Source organism: Asterias amurensis, chromosome 7 (genome assembly GCF_032118995.1).
Source record: "Asterias amurensis chromosome 7, ASM3211899v1".
In the NCBI taxonomy this organism is placed as follows: domain Eukaryota; kingdom Metazoa; phylum Echinodermata; class Asteroidea; order Forcipulatida; family Asteriidae; genus Asterias; species Asterias amurensis.
This window is the reverse complement of record NC_092654.1, coordinates 3951944-3969350: the sequence shown is the minus strand read 5'-3', so window position 1 is coordinate 3969350 and position 17407 is coordinate 3951944. Positions and strand designations below refer to the sequence as shown.

Sequence of the window (17407 nt, the reverse complement as noted above, 5' to 3'; positions counted from 1 at the left end):
CAGGGTTTGAAGATAATGATAGTGGAAAGCTTCTCTTCAAATATTACTTACTGAGGTGCTGTAGTTTTTGAGAAATGAGTAAAAAAATGTCATGAAAATATGTTTGTAAATGCTTGAAATAATTTTCGTCTCATGAGACGAAATCTATTTTCATGACATTGTTTTACTCATTACCCAAAAACTACAGCACCTCAGCACGTAATATTTTCAGGGAAGCTTTCTACTATCATTATCTTCAAACTGTGTAAGTTTAGTGTAAATCTGTGGACATTGTGTTTTTTGTCCTACAAAAGTTACATAGACCCTTTAAGAGCTGAATTGCAAAGGACGCAGCCACAACCTGTTCGAGAAGCAGGCATGCAAGGGCGCTTTAGCATACACCCCAAGGGCATCTCAAAACGCTTCTAACATTAGTACCCCTGGTCACTGGGCCATTTAACTCATTCCTTAAACCATCTCGGCTCCCTTGGGAGTATACAGCCTGTGCTGCCAAATATGTAGCGCCTGAATCAATCGCAAGAACCATCTCTGCCCTCACAGGTGTTCAATTACGCACAGCGATAAATTTATTTTACAGCTTTACGTTCTATATTACACTGCTATCCACCAATCAGAATTGAGGATTCGCATAAGCTGAATACAAACTAAAATACAAAATACAGATCTATATATTTTAATACAATTTAAAAAACTCAGAATCTTTTTACATTTTTTTTACTCATAAAGAGAACTTTTTCCCTCACGTACTTTTGTCAGTGATTAGTTTTAAAAATATAGCCAAAAGGCACTTATGGTAAACAATTTTTTAATGTGAAAAAAAGTGAACAACTGGACGGATAGAATGGTTACGATAAGTGGGCTGAGACCACATTCCAATGCTGATGGTCTTTATACACTGATTCTACCAAACTCAGTCAGAGTGGAATATTTTGACACATAAAGAGAACTTGCACTTTCAAAGTTGCTTGGACATATTTTCCCTGGAAGAATTTTTGTGGTTTATTTCTACGAAAAAACTGAAAGCATCCATCGAGTAGAGTTTCTGCCGTGCCGTTTCATCGCGATTTTTATTTTGGGCAATTTTTGTGTTAGATTTTTTTTTATAAGTGTTGGACACATTCTACGCCTTTGCAACCTCTAGAAAAGGCGCTCTATAAATGCAAACTTTGTCCAAGGCTCTTTACTCAAGCACCGGCCTGCTCTGTATCGAATAGGTACTGGTAGCGTTGGACACATTCTACGCCTTTGCAACCTCTAGAAAAGGCGCTCTATAAATGCAAACCTTGTCCAAGGCTCTTTACTCAAGCACCGGCCTGCTCTGTATCGAATAGGTACTGGTAGCGTTGGACACATTCTACGCCTTTGCAACCTCTAGAATAGGCGCTCTATAAATGCAAACCTTGTCCAAGGCTCTTTACTCAAACACCGGCCTGCTCTGTATCGAATAGGTACTGGTAGCGTTGAACACATTCTACGCCTTTGCAACCTCTAGAATAGGCGCTCTATAAATGCAAACCTTGTCCAAGGCTCTTTACTCAAGCACCGGCCCGCTCTGTATCGACTAGGTACTGGTAGCGTTGGACGACGAACTGCATATATATACATACACTGGCATGGTACTGGATATTTGATATACGGTACTTGAAACTGTAGGGTCTAAGTATGGCTTTTCAACCCTGACAACGGTCCAATTGGCTCTTAACGCAACAGTGGCCAACTCTTAATTCACAACCTAGCGTTGGACGACGAACAGCAAAGATACATTCTTGCACGGTACTGGGTATTTGATGATGAAACCATGGGGTTCAAGCATGGTTTTTCATGGTATTTCAGCCTCGTACAATGGTCAAAGGCTCTTTATACAAGCAACGGCCTGCTCTGAATTCACCACGTAGCATTGGCAACGAACTGCATACACAAAATAGATACATATACTGGCATGGTACTGGGTATTTGGTATACAGTTCTTGATACTGTGGGTTCGAGGTTTTTAAACCTCGTACAATGAAGCCAAAAACGAAGCCGCCTGGACATGGCTATATATAAATGCCAGCTTACTTATTTACTTTTCTCAACTAGACGTGTTGAAGTTCCAGATCTTGAGTTTATAGTCAGAGCAGGCTCCAATAATCCTGGTCTCATCAAAGTAGATACTGTTGATCTGAGTACCACTTTGCAGAGTATGGTTGCTGCTATCGCTGTAACAAAGAAGAAAATAAGGTCCCAGTTCTAAGGTTCATGTAGAGATTCTTATACTCACCTAGGTTTTATTACTAAGGTTTTATAAAGGTTCTTACCCATCTCAGTTCCAGTGCTAATGTTCTTATAAAGGTTCTTACCCACTGAAGTTCCAGTATAAAGGTTTTAAAGTTTTTACCCACCCCCGTTTCAGTTCTAAGTTTCTAATAAGAGTCTAACTCACCTAAGTTATAGTGTTACGTTATTAAAGTTCCTACCCGTGTGGGTCTTGAAACTGAAGCTTTTATGAAGATTCTAATACTCATATCACCTAGGTTACTGTACTAAAGGTTCTTATAAAGGTTCTTATCCGCCTCAGTTGTAGTACTACAAATTCCAAATAGGTTCTTATACCTAACTAAGTTGCAGTATTAAGGCTCTAAAGGTTCTTACCCACCTAGGTTCCAGTAGTTAGGTTCCAGAATTTAGGTTCTATAAGCGTTCATGCCAATCAAGGTTGCAGTGCCGAGGTTCTTTTTAAGGTTCTTAACCATATGTGATTAGTACTAAGGTGCTTATAAAGGTTCTTACCTATCTAGGTTCCAGTAGTTAGGTTCCAGAATTTAGGTTCTATAAGCGTTCATGCCAATCTAGGTTGCAGTGTCGAGGTTCTTTTTAAGGTTCTTAACCATATGTGATTAGTACTAAGGTGCTTATAAAGGTTCTTACCTATCTAGGTTCCAGTAGTTAGGTTCCAGAATTTAGGTTCTATAAGCGTTCATGCCAATCTAGGTTGCAGTGCCGAGGTTCTTTTTAAGGTTCTTAACCATAATGTGATTAGTACTAAGGTGCTTATAAAGGTTCTTACCTATTTAGGTTCCAGTATTTGACCATTCCATCTTGACCAGCAGTAACCAAAAACCCTTTTGGTACATCAGGGTCACTTGTATCGTCCACACGCAACCCAACACTCTCAACCCTTGTGAAAAAAAAGAAACCCCCAAAATAATTTCACATACATCATCAAACTATTTAGTCTAAACATCTTAGGAAGATAATATTACGACAGGTAATTCACAAAAGGCAGATAATTATACGATATAATTAATAATGAATGATTGATATTGTGCTCATTCCATAATGTGTACACAAGCCCATAACAAAATAATTAGACAATAATTAAAAAGCTAACAGCTTGTAAAAGCAAGGAAATACCACAATCCCCAAAATGTGAAAACACAAGACCCTTACATGACTTCCCAAACAATAGAAATGCATTGATATAAAGACAGTAGATACAACAGTCAAAATGCATTGACATAAAGACAGTAGATACAACAGTCAAAATGCATTGACATAAAGACAGTAGATACAACAGTAAAAATGCATTGATATAAAGACAGTAGATACAACAGTAAAAATGCATTGACATAAAGACAGTAGATACAACAGTAAAAATGCATTGATATAAAGACAGTAGATACAACAGTAAAAATGCATTGATATAAAGACAGTAGAAACAGTAATGCATTGACATAAAGACAGTAGACACAACAGTAAAAATGCATTGACATAAAGACAGTAGATGCAACAGTTAAAATGCATTGATATAAAGACAGTAGATACAACAGTAAAAATGCATTGACATAAAGACAGTAGATACAACAGTAAAAATGCATTGACATAAAGACAGTAGATACAACAGTAAAAATGCATTGACATAAAGACAGTAGATACAACAGTAAAATAGCATTGACATCAAGACAGTAGATACAACAGTCAAAATGCATTGATATAAAGACAGTAGATACAACAGTAAAAATGCATTGACATAAAGACAGTAGATACAACAGTCAAAATGCATTGACATCAAGACAGTAGATACAACAGTAAAAATGCATTGACATAAAGACAGTAGATACAACAGTCAAAATGCATTGACATCAAGACAGTAGATACAACAGTCAAAATGCATTGATATAAAGACAGTAGATACAACAGTCAAAATGCATTGACATAAAGACAGTAGAGACAACAGTAAAAATGCATTGACATAAAGACAGTAGAGACAACAGTAAAAATGCATTGCCATAAAGACAGTAGACACAACAGTAAAAATGCATTGACATCAAGACAGTAGATACAACAGTCAAAATGCATTGATATAAAGACAGTAGATACAACAGTCAAAATGCATTGACATAAAGACAGTAGATACAACAGTCAAAATGCATTGACATCAAGACAGTAGAGACAACAGTAAAAATACATTGACATAAAGACAGTAGAGACAACAGTAAAAATGCATTGACATAAAGACAGTAGATACAACAGTAAAAATGCATTGATATAAAGACAGTAGAAACAGCAGTTAAAATGCATTGACATAAAGACAGTAGATACAACAGTTGAAATGCATTGACATAAAGACAGTAGATACAACAGTCAAAATGCATTGACATAAAGACAGTAGATACAACAGTCAAAATGCATTGACATAAAGACAGTAGAGACAACAGTAAAAGTGCATTGATATAAAGACAGTAGATACAACAGTAAAAATGCATTGATATAAAGACAGTAGATACAACAGTCAAAATGCATTGACATAAAGACAGTATAGACAACAGTAAAAATGCATTGACATAAAGACAGTAGAGACAACAGTAAAAATGCATTGACATAAAGACAGTAGAGACAACAGTAAAAATGCATTGACATAAAGACAGTAGAGACAACAGTCAAAATGCATTGACATAAAGACAGTAGAGACAACAGTAAAAATGCATTGACATAAAGACAGTAGAGACAACAGTCAAAATGCATTGACATAAAGACAGTATAGACAACAGTAAAAATGCATTGATATAAAGACAGTAGAGACAACAGTAAAAATGCATTGACATAAAGACAGTAGAGACAACAGTAAAAATGCATTGACATAAATACAGTAGATACAACAGTAAAAATGCATTGACATAAAGACAGTAGATACAACAGTAAAAATGCATTGATTATAAAGACTATAATCTCACCGTTTATCATGTTCTTCGAACGTCTTGATACAACTGGCCGTTTCTAGCCTCCAGAGGGAGACAACCTCCCCAACAGCGCAGGCGAAGTAACCACGGTGATATCTCAAACCCATGATGGATGTTGACTGACTAGCCCAGATGACTTTGGTGTAGCGACCGGTCTCTACACTCCAAACACGAATTGTCTGAAAGAGAACAAAAATCATTTCAGTAATTTGTCAAACCAATAAAATGATTTATTGAAATGAAGAATGCCCAGGCAGATTGCAGTCAAATCGATCTGCTGTTTCGGTCTACAAAACTCTTAAAAACTAGGCATGAAACCTTCATTGTTTACCGTACAGACTTTTCTGTTTTGCCATATCTTCACAAAATAATGATGTATTTTGTGGCCAAAACATGAATAATTAAGTGTTTGTCTGTCTCTTAGTCTATTCACAACACAAGTTTTCCATTTGTCTGTCTGTCGTTCATACTATTCATTAGTCAAGTTGTCTGTTTGTCTATCTTAAGTTGAGTTGAGTTGTCTTTTCAGTAGAGCAACATTGTGGGCTTTCTCTATTTTTTTTCTGTTATCCCTTTTCTTTAATCTTTTTTTGGTACAAATGTTGTGGGTTTAACCCAGCAATATAAACAAAATTCCACAAGCACAGTTCCTCCCCAGAAATTATCCCACAATGTCGATCTTGTAAGGGCGTCCCTCTGCCCATCTCTTAGTGTTTCCATTCATGTATACAATAATATGACCATTGTTACCAATGATACAACATAATTTTTGTTGCAGAAATGGCCCCCATGAGTATTTAACGTTCCAACAAAAGATAGAGCTCCAGTTCCCCGTTTTGCGACTTTAGTCTGTAATCTTTGGTCTGTACTTACCCTATCAGCTGAGCCTGATAAAATCATTGTGCATTCTTTGTCCATATCGACGCAGAATACTGCTTGAGTGTGTCCCACTAATGTGTGCTCCAATAGACATGTCCGAAGATCCCAAAGCTTCAGCTGATGGTACAGAAATAGTCAACCAAGAAACAAATTAGTCAAAACAAAACAACGTAGCTCAACGCAGAACTCAGTGAATTAGGTACAAATGCTTCATCAGTTTGTTAATTCAAATTAAATTCAGGTTTTAAATTATAGTAAAAACATTAAACATTATCTTTCAGTACGCTCTAACCCACCAATCAGATGCTTGAACTGGAGGTGGTATAAAAACCTATATACTACTTCCTCTTTTTGTATTACACAGTGCGTATTGTGGATGTCAATGCGTCACGCTCCGTATATGGACACGGCAAAAATGACATTCTAAACTTTGTGCGCTTCGTTGCGAAATAGCTTTCTGAAATTTTATCTTTGCGTGTTGACGTGAAACTGGAAGATAAATTTATTATAACACGCGCACTCGTGGTTAGTTTTCCGTATTCCACTCGTGCTTGTGTGATAACTTATAAAAACTAAAAAACAAAATCGCAGATTTAACAAATTTCATTTACAGGTAGAAAACACAGTATTATAATTCAACGAGTAGTCAGACTGCAAAATGGCACAGAAAGAACTACAAGATAGGATGAGAAAAGTAATATATACATAATAGGCCAATAGTTCAAAAAAGTGTATTAAAATTATGATAAGAAATTGGGAGAAAAAAATTCACAAAATAAAATCATACACAATCCAAGGTAAATCAGTATTTAAAAACAAAGAAAGGAAATGGGACCAATAAGGACAACTACAAATTAACAACAAGAGAATTGGCATTATTGAACAAATTCAGCTTCTATTTACGAAATGTGTCCTGAAACCCTCATCCTCCCAAGTCCTTCTATCTATTCTTGCAGATATGAAGGATTCAGGACGTCTCAGGGCTGCAGGCTCAAATAACACACAAATCCTTAATATCAATTCAATATCAATCAATCAATCACCTCAATTCTTTATAGTCCTTTCTTTAGAAATATAAAAATATAAATTCCACATGTCTCAAATTGGTTAAAGCTCCTAAACAGGACACTGAAATGTGTAAACATAAACAAATATAGAAAAAGAAGTTAAGACGACATTAATATTTTAGACAGTGCAGTACAATATATTAAAAGCATTGGCAAGTATAAAACATCAGATCACAGCCTCGCACTCCCTCCCCTTGCAAAAGAAACAACGTGACTGGCAACTCAAAAACCTGTAAAACAACCTTCTTCTTCAGTATAAGTGTCCTTGTCAGGCATTATTATAATGGGTCCTTATTTTTAATGGGTTTTATTTTAGTACAAGGGCTGCCCTACATGTTTACATGGTGTAGGGTCAAGGATACATTACACTTTTAAATCACAACTTTCAGATTTTTCCCGCGGGTAACACAAAAACGGAAATCAGACTGAAGTAGGAAAAATGTCATGCCTTCCTTGTGCAACATGTTCTTGCGAAGCATTCTTGATGGAAACTTTTGTCTTACCGTTCTGTCTTGTGACGCTGTGACCAGCCAGTAATCTTGCCTCGCCATTGCCCAGATTGGTCCATCGTGACCGAACATAGTCCGTGTGCAGACACCACTGCGTAGGTTCCAGACTTTCACTGTCCCATCAAAGGAAGAACTGACTAAGAGGTAGCGTGTGAAGAAGCTAAGGCACCAGACTCCCTTCTATGATACCAAAATAGAATTGAATGAACACACATTTTAAGGTTTGTGGTTGTTATACCGAGTTATCACATGTGCTTGCCAAGGAGTACATAAACATATGGCATGAGTGGCGTAATGCATAAAGCACTTGCCTCTCACAAATCTGACCCTGGTTCGATACCAGGCTATGGTTATAGACTGGTCTCCATCACATACCTTGTGTCCTTTTAACGTCTGTAGCAGGCTACCGGTGTGGATATCCCATATCTTAATGGAAGCATCTTTACTCCCACTGGCAAGTCTTGTACTGCCGTCAAACGTAACACATAGAACCCTGAAATTGCAGAGAGAAATAAAAACAAATTGCTTTAGAACTCTTATATTCGCTTGGAAAAAAACAAACTTTACTCATAAGACCTTCCTATTCCAAGATAAAATTATCAAGAACCAGGCCTCGTTGGGATTAAACCACTAGTTGAAAACCTCTTCACCACACATTGATTCCCTTAGTAATTGTCAATTAATTTACTTTATGTGTTCTTCCTTTCTCACAAGTCAACTTACTTTGCTGTATGACCTCTGACATCAATTTGTTTACAATTACCGGACTCCCAGTTCTGTCTGAGGAAAACGTTATCTCGGTAAACCGTCTTCCACCTAAAGTTACTGGTTGGTAAGGGAATTTCTGCAAAAGAAGAAATGCATTCATGAAGTTTGTTAATAATAAAGGCGGTACGAAAATTATAAAGAATATCAGTTTAGGAAGATACATTCACTCTCTACAGGAAACTCAGTGTTTTATCACAACCATATTTAACCTTATTTAAACACCCCCGTGCCCTTGCAATTTCAAAAACGAAGCATCATTCTTTTTTTTTATCTAAATAAAGACAGGGTACAATTTTGGCAATAGTCAAAAGACCAGTATCCTCACATGGCGTATCTCAACAAATGGATGAAAATAACAAACCTGTGAACATTTGGGCTCATTCAAAGAGTGAAGAAAGTAATTAGAGAAAAAAACATTATTATCGCATAAGATTGAATGCTTTCAGATGAGAAAGGCTTCATTTTCAGATAAAAAATTTGGGGGGTGAAAATTTCCACTTTCTCTAAAAGTTCTTTACTTTCAAGGGGTTATTTTTAATAATGTTTCATAATAGCAACAGCTTTCCAGTGCTTTTTACCAAGTAAGTTTTTATAGTCACAAACGTGTTAAGTAAATACCAAAAGTACACCATGCCTATTAATTGCATTGTTCTTATTCGGGTAATGTGAAGTTTTGTAGGCCTACTTGTAATCTATTTTTGTTCTTTGGCTGTTTTTGTATTTCTTGAGCGAATTTGTAAAAAGTGCTATATAAATAAGGTTATTATTATTATTATTATTTTTAAAATATGAGACTACATCATTTATTGACATACCAATATCGACATGGTCACATTTGACTTTCCATATGTTATCATGACTCGCCAAATAACACCATGTCCGACTGACCAATGCTGCCACCAAGAGGCTCTGAGGGGAGAGGTACTGAAGAATACGAAGTGCGAGCGGTTCGGGAAGGAGGCTAATGAAGTCATGTGACTGCTTCAACTGAAAACAAACATCGGAGTATTTAACAAATTTCTGCAAGAGATTTCTGAAATTAAATTAATAGGTTCTTTGATGGTGGTCATTTGTGGGAGCTTCGTTTTGGATGGCCTCTTTGTTGCAGTTAACAAAGCAATATCCCACAGATTTAACATCAAAGTATTGTCATTTTGACAGACACCGTCATCAACAACAGAAGTGCATCTAGTTTTTTTGAAATCTTGAGGTTTAGGCGTAATTTTTTTATCAAGGTTACATAAAATAGTGTCAAAATATCAAAATTACAATTTATTAAATGATAAATAAACGCGCTATTAACAAGTTTAAATAGCATTCTCGTTCACTCAAGAAGCAGTTTAAAGAAAACTTAAAAGAGCCCAATTTCATGGCTCTGCTGACTGCAGAATTCTGCGCTTACAACTCATAGAAGTGTCCGCATTACAGGGCACCATTAGCGCAGAATTCCCAATAAGCCCAGCAATAACATTGGCCCCGGAACTTACGGCCAGTGAACTGCAGAGAAAATAAAGCTGTCTGGAATCCAACCTCTTCAATAGTTTGTGCAAGAATTCATTCCTTTGGACATCTGAAAATATAACGCACAAACATTTAGCAAAGAGCACCTCGCTAGAGCTCCAAGTACATTTATATTCCGTTGTTACAAAGTAATCCGACTGAGTAATATGATACCATATTGGAGTGAACAAAGAAAAATTGGCAACAGTGTGATTCGAACCTGTGACCTCCGGTTTTACCTGCGAGTGCTCTCCCAACTGAGCAAACTACACAACCTTTATTGACGGTCTAACTTTTTTGTCAATATCTTTGTTCCGATGGTGCCACATAAACCTGGAAGTCCTAGGTTCAAATCCTACTCTAGTCAAATGTTTTCTCTGTTCACCCCAGTATACAACAATGTTGACAAAAATAAACAAGTAATCAAAAATAATGCACCAAACAAAGACGCCTTTCAATCTAATGACATCACTACATTCCATTGCTGTCACATAGAGGTCAAAGAAAGGCTTCATTGGCTACGCGGTTTTCATTGTTTCAGCCTTATTTTACAATTAAGATGGTGGGGGTAGGGGGACCCCATGTCAACGCATACAATCCAGCATGGCACAAATATTTTTCAGAACCTTTCTTTGCGGAGAAAATTAAACAAAAAGAGTCTCACCATTCCAGCACTCTTCATACCAATGGTATAGCTGCCACGCTTCATCTGGTACAACAGGAATGGGTGGAAGATTTCTAGGCGAGGTACCGGACTATAATAAAAAATAATTTAAAAAAACGGTTAAACCCTCAAAAAGATTGCATTGTCAAACAAAGAATTGGATGTTAATAGTGAGAGAGGTCACAACATTTGCCCAAAGTTTTTATTGCAGTAGAATAACTTATAGGGAAACTTGCTCCAAAATTGGCGCAACCAAGATTTTTGACCATTATCTATACCTCGGTCTCCACTAGGCTCCCCACTGTCCTGTTAATGCACTCGTAACAAACTGACCACAGCTCAGAGAGCACTCCTACTAGGTATCAGTTTCAATTCCTGCCACGCCAATCATCACGCTCGGACCAAGCTGATCCCCTTCCAGTTTCTCGCTTTCACAAACTATTGAGCTAAGCCTCTAAGGCCGTGTGCGAATTGGCAGCTACAGCAACGGCTACGACTGTTCCCAAGGGTGTTGCTAAGGATGCCTTACACTTCAACACAAGATGACGCGGAAATCTAGCCATAGCTGTATAGCCAATTCGGACATGGCCTACGTATTAGCTAAATCATCAGCAGTTCTTAAGCAACATTTTAGCTAAATCAGAACAGCCATTCTTAAGATAAGCCTACAAGTTAGCTTAACCTCAGCAGCAGTTCTTAAGCATCATACAGTCTAGCATTGCTCCTGATCTTTTCAGAACCATTATAACTTGTATAGAGTTTTATATACATGGTGTCTCTGCAAACCTTTCTCAAATTGTATTTCCACTATGCACAGCTCCTTAAGATATACGAATCTGGTGATAATAAACCCAATAATGAATCATTATATAGCTTTTTGCAAAGCTGCATTGCAAAATTTGACGTACCATAGTTGGTCTTGATCTGCTGATCTGTACTTGAGTCAATGACTTTGTAAGTTGAGGAAGGTTTTGTAATGTGACTGGACTGTAGTCTTTTGGGACATCACTCGACGCATTGGGTCTTGGTCTGTCCTGCATGTGTCGACGAACTGCTGGAGAATCATCAGTGAACCTCCTGCAAAGAGATGTTTCAATTACATAAAAAGGGTGAGCACAACATCGGTATAAGATTGAAAAAATATGTGTTCAGATTTACATCCAAAAAGAGGATGAAAAATTTCATTTGAAATAATTTTGCCTGAAATGCTTTAGTTTTTCGCGATAAAAACCAACTAGTTATGATCTTGTGAGACCAAAATTCGCAGTTAAAACATTAAAAGGTGGTTTTCACTATTTTCTCCTAACTCCAATAACCGCTTGAGCCAAAATTGTCATCACTTTTTGTTATATCATCTGTCTGTTGGACCACACAAATTGTGGACACTGGTATTTGAAATTTACAAAAAAACATCAAAGTGATTTAACCCTTATTTTGATAAAGCCGCTGTGGTCTCTAAAGACTTTAGAGGCTTGAAACAACTTGTATCAAAATTTCCATAACAGCCGCAAGTCTTGACCAACATCCACTCACCCAAAAGAGGGTCAAAGTAAAGGTCATGTCCTGAATTTACATTTTACGATTTTTTCCATACATTCAGTTTCTATGTTTTTAAAACAAAAACAAATTTTTTTTTTTTGATAGAAAACATTTATTTCGTGGACAACTTATATTTGTCCCCAAACATTTCGACAGATTCAAATAATGAAAACAACAAAATCACCTGATACTTGCAGGGGCAGATTTGCTGAGAGGATTATTTCGATTGCTACGGTGACTCTTTGAATGGATGCTGGGTAGCTTGATGTTGGTGGTACTTCTTGTCATCAAGATACGACGCGGAAGAGAGGTTTTCCCGCTGTAACAGAACAAAACAAACCGAATATTACCAATGAAATAAGATAACTAGGAAACACTGAGATTACCCGACAGCTAGTGGCAGTTAGATACCTTGTTATTATCAGTACCCTCTGCTAAAACAAAAAAATTGAACTGCCTCTAGCTAACAGGCAATCTCAGCAGAAGCGAAATCTTAAACATTATGAAAAATTTTAACAGCACTTAGCCAATTTAAAACTTACCTCTGAATGTCATTTCTAAGTGAAGGTTCCTCGAAGTCTGCAGTTTCTGCATTACACATCGTTACATCCCTTCTCCTCTGCAAATGGGCGCTAAATGATCAGAAACAAAAAGTAGTGTCTGTTAACTTAGTGTCGGTTAAGCTTGGGCGATATCACGATATTATCGAATATCGCAATATTAATTTGGAAACGATTTCGATATCAGATGGATTTGGTTTTAATCGAAATATCGATATATCGCAATATATCGTGATATATCGCGATAATCGCGATATCGATTAAATATCGTGATGTATTTGCTAGCTGAGACATCTTGCACTCCATAGGTTTGGAGTAAAACCAGAAGAATAGGTCATTATTCTACAACTTTCACTTGGAGTTTGAAGACTGATGATGTCAAATTTAATTAATCTCGATTATATCGAATATCGCGATATATTGTCGGCGATATATCGTGAATAAAATAAATCGATATCGCCCAAGCTTAGTGTCGGTCACAAGTCAAGGTTTGAACATCATTTCTTTCTGTTCAAGATATTCGTCGTGAGTCATGGCTGACCCTTTGTGACCCTGATTATGAGTGACTTCCACTTCTGCCTATCCAGTGCAGATCAATATGCAGCGTTTATTGATAAGCCTGTGAGTTCTTTGATTCCGACTGTCCAAGAAGATATTACACAGTGACTATTATTCATAAGTCCAAGACCGCAGACGTCATGTGTTTACTGGCTGAGGCTAAAATCAGGCTCGGGCTGGCAGTCCAGTGTCAAACTCGAGCTAGATTCATAGAGCTGCTTAAAGCCATTGGACCCTTTCGGTTCAGAAAAAAAAATAAAAGTTCACAGATTTACACATAACTTACAGGGCTTACAGAAGGCAATGGTGAAAGACTTCTCTTGAAATATTATTCCATGAAATGCTTTACTTTTTGAGAAAACAGCAAAACAATACAAATTCTCGGTTACGAGAATTACGGATTTTTTTTAAACACATGTCATGACACGGCAAAACGCGCGGAAACAAGGGTGGGTTTTTCCGTTATTTTCTCCCGACTCCGATGACCGATTGAGCCTAAACTTTCACAGGTTTGTTATTTGATGTAGAAGTTGTGGTACACAAAGTGTGGGCCTTGGACAACACTGTTTACCGAAAGGGTCCAATGGCTTTAAGCAGAAAAGGTGGTTAAAGGCAACACAAATTTGCTGATCAGAATAAGGTTACCAGCCAAACTACCATGTCACAAGTATAATTAGTGACTGGTATCCCTCTCATTTCTGCTTAGCAGAAAATTGCATTAAAAGCAATATTGTCTGACTAAGCAGCTATATTAATTTGGACCCAGACACGCTACAGTACTTCAACTATAAATCAGATCAGGGTCAACAAGGATCCTTAGACTCTTACCTTCCGACATGAAAATAATTTCTGACGGCTCTTCTCGCTCTTGTTTCTCTGCTCACATGAGAGCTTATGGGTGTGAACCGATGCTGTGGATACAGCTGTTGTGAAGTGTACATAAAATCCCTATGGAGTGTGGGCTGAAGACTCGTCCACAGAAACCCAAACTGGCTGTAATTACTTCTCGTCAGAATACCCTCCAAAATGGAACATTTCTGGGATCGAAAAACAAATCAATTGTTACTTCTACATGCATGATATTTGGTCCTTGAACATGTACAACAGAGCTGCCAACATTTGCATCTTGCAATCAGGAAGATTTTGTACAACAAACAAAAGATTCCAACATTGAACATAACAGGTAAAATTTCAAAAAGATTCCATAATCAGGGAGACTGTCAAACGTGTTCAACTAATTGAGAGTCTCCTCAAAGCAGGCTTGTTTGGTGGAGGCCACCAATATTTATGTAACTAAAAAGTTCAAAGAAGTACTGACTAAGGAATCCACAAGAATAATGTAACATATGATTACGACTTACGAGGAGGGCCACAGGACAAACACAAACAGTAACAGATAGCTGGAAAGGCACTATCTGTCTGTCTAAATGATCTTCCTGTCAAGGGAACTCGGCAAACTCCCACAAGGGATTATAAACGCCAATCTGGCCAGAGCCGATCTCTCCCATACGAACATTGGTTTAACGTATATGATTTTGAGTTGCACAAATCAAGACATTGTGATTTGGTAACTTGATGGCAATCACTTAAATTCTAGTCACTGTGAAATCAGCGGTTAGCTTAGCAGGATTCTAAACCACTACCTTGTGATTGCAGTTCCTGCAGTCTAACCAATGGGCCGCGGTGACCACCACGCATACCCCCCCCCCCACCACCGATGCTGGCCGTCAGGAGGGTAACGATTATTGCAGCTACATGGCGGCTTTCAAATAAATAAATACACACCTGTTCGTGACTCCACCTATCGATCCACACAGCCACATGGTCCAACTGACGATGATATTCCATGTTTAACTCATCTTTGATTGGTCTCCCTCTGAATGCGTGCCATTGGCCGAGAAGACTGGCCCCGATTGCTGGTCCGTTAGATGAACCCAATTGATCTCCTTCACCGTGATGATGGTGCAGAACCTGGACGGGGTGTTCCATTGTTGCTTTTAGATTTCCTCTGTGCATCAACGAAAAAAAAGGGTTATTTAAGGTGAAGTAAAACAAAATCATAACGTCCTCCCCCATTTCCTTTTAGGAGGCCGCATGAACAAAAACCTTCCCTGTATCTCTCTTATTCTAAACACCAACACTGACTGGACCACGGACCAGAGGCAAGTCTAGCCATTTTTTAGATCAAGGAAAAAGAAACACAGATTAAAGTTGTGTGACCGGTTTACGCTAAAAAAAAAAACATAATTTTTTAGAATTTTTTAGGACTGATTTTTTGACAGATGATTTTTCAAAACAATTTGTCCAACATGCCACAAGCAATAAACAAATTAAGCAACATGCAACAAGCAACATTTTTGGTACATTTCTGTAATAATTTTAGTGTTAAAAAACTACAATATCATCATGATCATTGGCAGATTTTGTTCTGCAATTACCTCTATGGGCCTACTCCAAGAACTACGAGGTTCGTTCCGCTATCGTCTCCACGAGCGAATAGCGGAACGAACCTCATACTATAGTTTTAGGAGTAGGTCCTACCTAGTACCAGTAGTAGTAGTACTAGTAGGCTAGTAGTAGAGCACCACTAGCAAACACCAGTCTCAAGTTGTAACAACAACATGGCTCAAATTTTTATTTAGTAAATAAAATTAAAACTTTAAAACTCAAAAGGCTTACACATTACAATATATATGTTTACTTGGAAAAGTTTCCGTATGGCGCCACCACTTTTTCATTCGAAATAAAATAATATAGTATCTAATTTACCTGATTGGTATATCCCTTTTTGTAAAAATGAGTGAAAAAGTGGTGGCGCCATACGGAAAGTTATCCGAAACCACCAAGTACCAACTAAGCATGCACAGCAGAGTAGAAAAATTTACAAACTTACACAGTCATTATGACATTAATTACACATATCAAACATGTATCAAGTGAGGGCTAGCTTCTAATACTACGCTACGGATCTGTGTTGAAAACAACAAGAAAGTATTCTGATTTACACCAGAAAATATAAACTCAACTGACTAACCTTTATACGTAGTCTGTTTCTATATTTCGGCAAGATTATAAAGTTTTGATTAATTTATATTAGTAGATTCCTAAAGATGTACATTCACGAAACTCGTCCATTTTGTCGATATATTATAATCCACCTGCTCCGCTGTCTGAAATAGCACTCTCAATAACAATGCACACACGGGATGTACATGTACACGAGGCTTCCGAAGAATTTCCAAATTTATCTAGAGGTAAAATCTGATCAATTTCTGTAAAAAATTGTTGTTTCTTACCAGTTGTGGTAAAAATAGCCAAAATATATTTATCAGTATAGTATTTATTTATATAAAATACAATTAAAGTAAATTTTATGTCATTAAAAGGATTAAAAACAACTCAAGTGGTGCAATTTTATAATGACGACCCCTTTTTATAAAAATGGAAAGGTCCAGAGTGTTGACAACGCTTGATAATGGATGGGTGGTTACGGTAAACGATGGTCACAAGTGTACAGTGTACCAGTATCACACACTTTCGTATCGTCTATGTTTCAAGCCGTCTGTCAAGGCCTTCGTGGCCGCTGGACAGCTTCGTAAGCGGAGCGATTCGATGGGACCGCAGCTCGAATATGTCTTAGCCACAAAAGGCCTTGACAAAAGGCTAGCCTCTGATGTGAAGCGCCCCACCCCCGCACCGGGGGGGGGGGGGGGGGGGGGGGGGGGTGGGGGGGGGGCGGTCGATTGCGGAAGCTTAGGGAGCAACAGGCAGCGGCGCAGTGGATGGGGCGCGGCGGGGGTGTGGCACGGGGTTTGCATAGGGCGGGGTCGGGATGGTTCGGATCTTAGACGAACAAGGAAGCGCGTGTGTCATTTTAGCCTGTGAGGTCATGGCTACAAACTTGCACTAAAAATATTAATAATGAAATAAAAATCAATTTTTGTTCAGAGGTATCGTGGCTAAAAACAAAATCGATGGTCAAAATGTAGTTGATCGGGGCGCAGCTGTTTTTACCCGCAGCCGGCACCCTCGCTCAATTTACCCGTTGACTGTGATTCTGAAGTACACAAATTATTAAAAATTTGTTCATTGTTTTTCGTATATAATCGTTTTTGTAGCATGCAGTAATTGAGTGGATTTCGTC

The 17407-nt window shown here is 37.8% G+C and overlaps 1 protein-coding gene across 1 annotated transcript; it reads right to left on the bottom strand.

The window, feature by feature from the left end:
* Positions 1-78: 78 nt before the first annotated feature.
* On the bottom strand, positions 79-16440 carry LOC139940016 (uncharacterized). The gene is made up of 16 exons (XM_071936208.1): positions 16298-16440; positions 15049-15271; positions 14092-14300; positions 12688-12777; positions 12330-12464; positions 11515-11683; positions 10607-10697; positions 9930-10012; positions 9258-9429; positions 8398-8518; positions 8050-8167; positions 7669-7854; positions 6093-6215; positions 5214-5398; positions 3047-3157; positions 79-2198 (listed from the first exon to the last, which is right to left on the bottom strand). The coding sequence occupies exons 2-16, from the start codon at positions 15250-15252 to the stop codon at positions 2072-2074; spliced, it is 2124 nt and encodes a 707-aa protein (XP_071792309.1). The 5' UTR covers positions 15253-15271; positions 16298-16440; the 3' UTR covers positions 79-2071.
* Positions 16441-17407: the final 967 nt, after the last annotated feature.